At 60.3% G+C, this 6,593-nt stretch overlaps 1 protein-coding gene and 1 pseudogene across 1 annotated transcript in view; both read left to right on the top strand.

Moving 5' to 3' along the window:
* GALNT9 (polypeptide N-acetylgalactosaminyltransferase 9) overlaps window positions 1-6,593 on the top strand; it is a 119,287-nt gene that overhangs the window by 62,339 nt on the left and 50,355 nt on the right. The window contains exons 3-4 of the mRNA XM_017513621.2: window positions 2,491-2,657; window positions 3,986-4,160. Of these exons, the coding sequence (XP_017369110.1) occupies window positions 2,491-2,657; window positions 3,986-4,160 (342 nt within the window). The remainder of the gene's footprint in view (window positions 1-2,490; window positions 2,658-3,985; window positions 4,161-6,593) is intronic.
* Window positions 1,064-6,593, top strand: part of LOC119468814 — a 16,958-nt pseudogene continuing 11,428 nt past the window's right edge.

Raw genomic sequence — 6,593 nt, 5'->3', positions numbered from 1 at the left:
TTCGGAGATCGGAGGCAGAGGCCATGTCCTGCTGACACCGTGTCTCGGGTTGTGGGAGGGGGATACTACTCAGCCCAGCACAGAAGAAAAGGCTTCCACAGGGAAGACCGCCTCGCCATGGTTTGCTGCCTGTGGCCTCTCCCTTGTCCCCAGCAGGGGACAGGAGGAAAAGGCTGGGGCAGAAATCCAGGGCCAGTGACTTGACTTCCTGGCTCAGACCCCTGGAAGGTTTGGGTCTGCGGGGAGACAGCCTCAGCCACGCGGACAGGCCTTCCTGAGATTCAACTCCAGCTAGAAGGCGTGGAGCCAAGAGAGGCAGACAGAGGCCCGTGTCCTGCCGATGAGCTCTGGTCCCCCGCCAAGCTGGGCCTGAAACCAAACAACCTAACGCACCTGGACTTTTCCTGTGGGTGAATCTCCAAGCCCCTTTTCGCTTAGGCCAGCCTAGCTTGGCTTTTCCACGTTCCTGCTGAGTGGAGAGCAGGGGGTGTATCTGGAAGGTTCTGTTGCCCCGATAGCTCCTGGGCGCCTCACACACTCCGCCGTGTGGCCAGTGTCTGGGGGGCTCACGTCCATCTCTCACACCTGCGGCGATGAGCTTGCAGGAGGCGGGCCTTGCGTTCCATGCAGGCAGCTTGTTTACAGAGCAAGTGGCGGCTGAGATCAGTAGAAAAAGGGCGAAGAGTGGGTACCGGACACGGATTCTGGACACGGATTCAAATCAAATGAGAGGCCATTAAAAATGAGCGCCCACAGGTGACACGGGGATTCTCTGCCCCCGCCCTGCCCTCGCTGTGAAGTCTGAAAAGGCTGGAGGCCCCTGAGAATGATCATGCCATAAATTATTTGTCCTCGCTGCTGGAAAGTTCTTCAGCACAGGTGCACACGGCCCCACAACCAAGCCCGACACGCCTGGCCTCCTGACCTAGTAACGGAGGGAGAAGGAAGGGGTGCGGTCCACCAGTGTCCCCGGAGGCCAGCGGCTTCCTCCTCGGCTCTGACTGGGGGCTGGGCCGTGCGTCTACGGCGGCAGGCGGCAGGCATGAGTACTTCATGGGCCCAGCCGGTGCGCGTGGGGCCTCTTGAGTCTTCATTCATCCACTCATTACACAGATGTTTATAAAGTACCTACTGTGTGCTGAGCACAGCCTGGGTTCTTGGTATAGAGCAGTCAACAGGACAGGAAAGGAGCTTGCTCTTGGGGTCTCACGTTCTGGTTGTGGGAGACAGACCCCGCAGGAACAAACAGGCAAGCGTGCGCTTGAGGTCGGTGAGCAGGGCCCCCGTGGGACGGGGCTCCCCACAGCATTTCTGAGCAGCCTGCCCCTTCCCCCTGGGCTCTGGGGTGCTTCTGCTCCCCATCCAGAACATCTCCTTTCCAACCTGTGGCTGCTCCCACAGCCCATCTTAAGATGTATTTCCTCTCTCAAGATTTTTTGTTTTACACATTTTGCAAGTTCCTGAAAATTGTGCAATCCAAGCTTTTTCCTCCACAGACAAATGGAGTGAAGTCTCCTTGTCAGAAAGCATTTTTCTGAGTGATGAAATCTCCCTAGCGGAGCACCACAGCCCGTAAAAATGCGACGGCTTTTCCATCCCAGAACCACGGCCCAATTTATCCGTAACCTTGTGGAGAAGACCCCGGCGCTGGTGAACGCTGCTGTGACTTATTTGAAGCCTCAGTTGGCCACATTTTGGTACTACGCCAAGGTTAAGCTGATTCCTCCCACCCCTGCTGAGATCCTAGAGCTATTCGGAGCCTGTGAGAAATAGTCAAGGGTGCTCAGCCTTGTAGCTTCAAACAACTCACAGTTAAGGAAGCTGCACTGAATGGTGTGGTGGCCACTGAGGTGCTGATGTGGTTTTATGTCGGAGAGACCACAGGCAAGCGTGGCATCATTGGCTATGATGTTTGAAGACCAATCTTTAACATCTGGTTATATTTGATGTATTATTTGAGTGTTGTTGGCCCACGTGTGATCAGGCTGCTATCTGAATAAAATAAGATGTGTTAAAAAAAAAAAAAAAAAAATGGACCCGCAACGTCGGCAGCCCATGTCCCTTTGAAATTCTCGCCAGAGGCTCAGAACCCAGCTGTGAGCCAGGGCGGGAAGTGGCTGCCGGTGTGTGGGGGGCGGGGTGGGGGGCGGCTCCTGGGCTGTGCCCAGCAGCGCCGTCCCCAACAAGCTCCTGAAGCAGGGCTGGGGTTGGAATCCCAGCACCCGCCCTCAGGGCCCACAGGGGAGGCTGCTGACTGCAGACGGGGACAACTGGCTCCTCTTGGGGTTGCTGTGAGGACTATGTGAGCACAGGGCCCACGTGGCGCTGAGTGCCGTGTCACCGTTACTAGTTTCTTTCTAGAACAGCTCTGACCCCCCTTGGCATCTGGTTATGGGTCACAGCCTCATCCTGTTGACCTTCGCAGGGTCCACGTGGCTCCCAGGGTCCCACATGCCCCGCCCCCCACGTCTCAAAGCATGTCTCCTGCAGGTGCCGACAGATGACCTACGCCCGGGACCTGCCCCAGGTCTCCGTGGTCTTCATATTCGTCAATGAGGCGCTGTCAGTCATCCTGCGCTCCGTGCACAGCGTGGTCAACCACACGCCCTCCCAGCTGCTCAAGGAGATCATCCTGGTGGATGACAACAGTGACAACGGTGAGTGGCTGGGCCTCGGCACGGGGCTCAGGTCAGCTGCCTGAAGCCGGGTGAAGCTGGGGTTGGGTGAAGCCTCCCAGGATGGCTGTGACAGGGGACTGCACCCGCCTGTCCTCGGGGCCTCTAGGCCTCCGGGGTCCCTCCTGCCTTCCAGCCTCCGTGTGGCTGCATGCCGTCCCCGTGCGTGACTGGCTGCCCATGCCTCTCTGCCAGCATCACGTGGCCTCTCCCCATGTGTCCGCGTCCTCTCCTTTTCTCGTGAGGACCCAGGCTGGATACAGGGCTCACCCCAAATCCAGGAGAACCTCATCTCTAGATCCTTAGCCAGATGCAGCTACGAAGTTCCTGCTTCCAAACAAGCCCCTGCTCAGGCTCCGGGTGGAGGTGAAGTTGGGGCCAGCCGCACCCCCTCCACAGAGAGGCCAGCAGAGCTGAGCTCTCCTAGCCGCCGGTCACGCCTCCCGCCTCTCAGGCTGGCACGGGAGCCCAGCTGTACGGAGCTCGAGGCTGGTGCCCAAGCCCACGGGTTCCTCAGCACCACCCTCCTCAGCCCCAGGTCGCCTGAGGGCAGCGCTACTCACACCCTCCAGCACACAGGCTTGAAACCCCAAACAAGGGTCCAGCACTGGCCCCCATCCGCCCTTCCCAGGTGCAGAGCAGAGACCCCGCAGCCATGACGCTCCCTCTGGAAAGGGCGGGAAACATGAGCAGCCCCTTCCCAACCCCTTGTGGAGGCAGCTCTGGCCTGCAGCAGGGTCCCCGCCCGGCAGCACCGTCTACACTGGGTCTGTGTACAGAGGATTGGATGGTGTGGCCATCCTCCTGAGCCGCATCTCGCTGGACAGGGTGGTGTGTGGGGAGGACCGTGTGGTCCAGCTCGGCTACCTGTGTCCTGCCCGTGGTCAAGGGAGCTCCCTCAGGAGCCCCTGCCTCCAGCATGCAGAGGCCACATTTGTGCATCCACTCATCTGTCCATGGACTTGGCTGAGCGGGTTCCGTTGTGTGGAGAGGCCACGTTTGTTCATTCACCCATCTATCCACGGACTTGGGTTTTTGTGGCTGACTGCTCAGCTCTGTATCTCCGTCTCCACAGCGCTGGACGCTGTCTGGTCTGGTGTGTTTCCGTTTGCCGTGTCTCCCACTGAATGTTGGCGTCATGAGGCTGGGGTCTGGTCTCTCTGTGGCCTCCCACACTGAACTGTGTGCAACCCAGTGGGTCCTAAACGAATGTTCAGGAGACACTGATCACACACGGGCCACGCGGCGTTTCTGGCTTAGGTCTAGTGGCCCCGCGCCGGCCAGCACGCTGAAGTCTTGTCTCTCCTCAGTGGAGCTCAAGTTCAATCTGGACCAGTACGTCAACAAGCGGTACCCGGGCCTCGTGAAGATCGTCCGAAACAGCCGGAGGGAAGGGCTGATCCGCGCCCGGCTGCAGGGCTGGAAGGCGGCCACCGCCCCAGTCGTCGGCTTCTTCGATGCCCACGTTGAGTTCAACACAGGCTGGTAAGGGCCGGGACAGGCTGGACAGCTGGTCTCAGCGGGTCCCACTCCACCATCCCCCCTGCGCTGCCAGGCTCCTACAGCCTTGCCGATGGGTTGGCCCCGGAGCCGGGGTACCCACTGTAGCCTTCAGGAGCCGGGGCCGAGTGCCCCTGTGCAGGCTCCCCTCTTTGTGAGAGGAGCGTCTCCACGCAAACTCGGCTTTCCTGGGGTATCTCAGCCCTGAGCCGGGCGCTGTTCTGACAAGATGCTGCCGCTTCTGCCCTGCGCCCTCCCTGCCCCTTCCTCGCTCCTCCCCTCGAGGTTTGTCACCTGACGTGTTGTGCATGAGTTCTGTTCCACTGTCTGCCCCCACAGGGTCACCCCACACAGTTGCACAGGCTGTGCACTGCACGACTACCCCGGCAGTCTTTCAGTCCCTCCTGCTGAAGCCGTGTGAGCTCCTCGAGGCCTGGGGGCGTTTGGGGAAGGCTTGCATCTGTCACATCAAAATGCAATTTTAAACTAGTGCGACTTTAATTTTCACAACTGAAAACCCAGCTATCCATCTGCAAATAGCACCCCTCCCAGAACTGCCTCCACAAAGGATTCCACCACGGGAGACGTGGCATTTGCAGGGAGCTCTTCACCTCTGAGGCACTTTGCTAACAGTAATTAATTAATCCTCCTCACAGAGCTGAAAGGCAGGTAAATACCAGGCTCGCACCCAGAAGGGCAGGAAGGAGGGGTGAGGACCGCCACGTGGTCTCACAGGCAGGGTCAGGGCCTTGCCTTAGCCTGATAGAACCCACCCTCGGGCCGTCCCGCCCTCACTGCAGCCTCTGGGCTCTACATCAGCGGGTGGCCGAGCGGCTCCAGCCCCGTGGGACTCAGGCCTCTGTGGGCGTCTCACCTTGCAGCAGACCATGTGTCTCCAAGGCGAGGCTGCATCTGCTTCCCGGGACCCCTGCCTGGGACGGGGTACCGCAGCCCGAGCTGATGCCCATGAAGCTGCTTCTGCTCCCCTCCCCTCCCTCTCGCCCTCATGGCTCTCGGCCTCCTGGCCAGCCTGCGGCCTAGCAGGCACATCCCGGGGCTTCCGCACAGCTGCTGCTGCTCCCTCCGCGACCCCCTCTGCGCCTCCTCCAGGTCGCTACCCAAGGCAGCCCTACTTAAAACCGCGAGCCCCTCCCACCATATCCCTGACCTGCTTAAACGTCATCATCCTTCCCGTCCGCGGGTGGGACCACCGCACACTCGCGCAGGTTCCGCACTGCGCAACAGGGCCTGGCCACGCTTCCACCCCACATGGCGCGAGCTCCCTGCGGCACGGATTGTTTTAACGATTTAGTAGAGTTAGAGTTCATGGGGGCACCTATTTGCGCGCCGGCAGATTGAAAAATAGAGGCAAGTAAAGGAGCAGAAGGCAGGACAGGGTGCTGAGAAAGCGCATAGTCACACCCTACTCCTTGGGAGAGGGCTTGAAGTGTTTTGCACCCTGAGGAAGCAACAGGAGGGGGAGCAGCCCATTCAGAGGGTGATGGAGTTAGTGATCAGATCAGAAAAGGAATTTCGCTCAGCAAGCTTGTCTGAGGCTGCAACGCCGCCCTGCCTTAGCAGTTCTTATAAAGGAGGTACAGGAGCCATATTAGAGTTTGTAACCCCGAGATGATGATGACTGTGAGCGTTACAAGTCACTCCCACTGTTTTTACCAAGCGCCCAGGAATCCAGCGCCGACTTCTCCGCAGTAGTAGCTCCGGCCGCTACGCTAAGCACAGCCGTAAGGAACCCACAAGTTGGGCGCCAGATGATGTAGGGCTGAGGGTCCCACAGGGTCATGGGGTGTCCCTTATGCTGTGCTGAGGCGCAGGAGCCGAGGAAGAAAGAGACAGGACACAGAAGTACCAAAAAAGCGCAGCTGGGCCTGGGGGCCGCGCCACCTGTGAGCGGAGTCAGGCGGGGCCCAGATGTCCCGAAGCGTGAGTCTGTATCGCAGCTCACCGGTGTACTCCAGCTTGGGGAACGGGGCGTGGCGCACAGATCCCCGAGTAATTCTTGCAAATGAGGGCGGCTCCCACGGGGGCAGGAAAGGAGAGGAGGCACTCGGGCTGGGCAGAGGAGGGCCGAGCTGGGGAGCCCCGTGGCGGACCCCCGGGCAGCCCTTCAGAGACACTGCAGACTGGGCCAGCCTGGCCGGTGCCAGTGTGCCCCGGGGCCAGCGGGATCCGCTGGGCACCCCCAACAGGGTGAGGCCTTGGTCAGAGCGGGTCTGCGGCTGAGAGGGGCCCCGGGGTTTCCGAGGGAGGCTGTGGGTCCAGCTCAGCAGGGGGTGACAGGGCTGGACACAGACCCGACCCTCCTCGGGGAGCGCTAGGGGCTGTGCCCGCCCCCCTCACGCTGTCCCCGCCTCCTCACGCTGTCCCCGCCCCCCTCACGCTGTGCCCGCCCCCTCACGC

Source organism: Cebus imitator, unplaced genomic scaffold (assembly GCF_001604975.1).
Source record: "Cebus imitator isolate Cc_AM_T3 unplaced genomic scaffold, Cebus_imitator-1.0 Scaffold497, whole genome shotgun sequence".
In the NCBI taxonomy this organism is placed as follows: domain Eukaryota; kingdom Metazoa; phylum Chordata; class Mammalia; order Primates; family Cebidae; genus Cebus; species Cebus imitator.
This window is presented reverse-complemented; position numbering and strand designations above follow the sequence as displayed.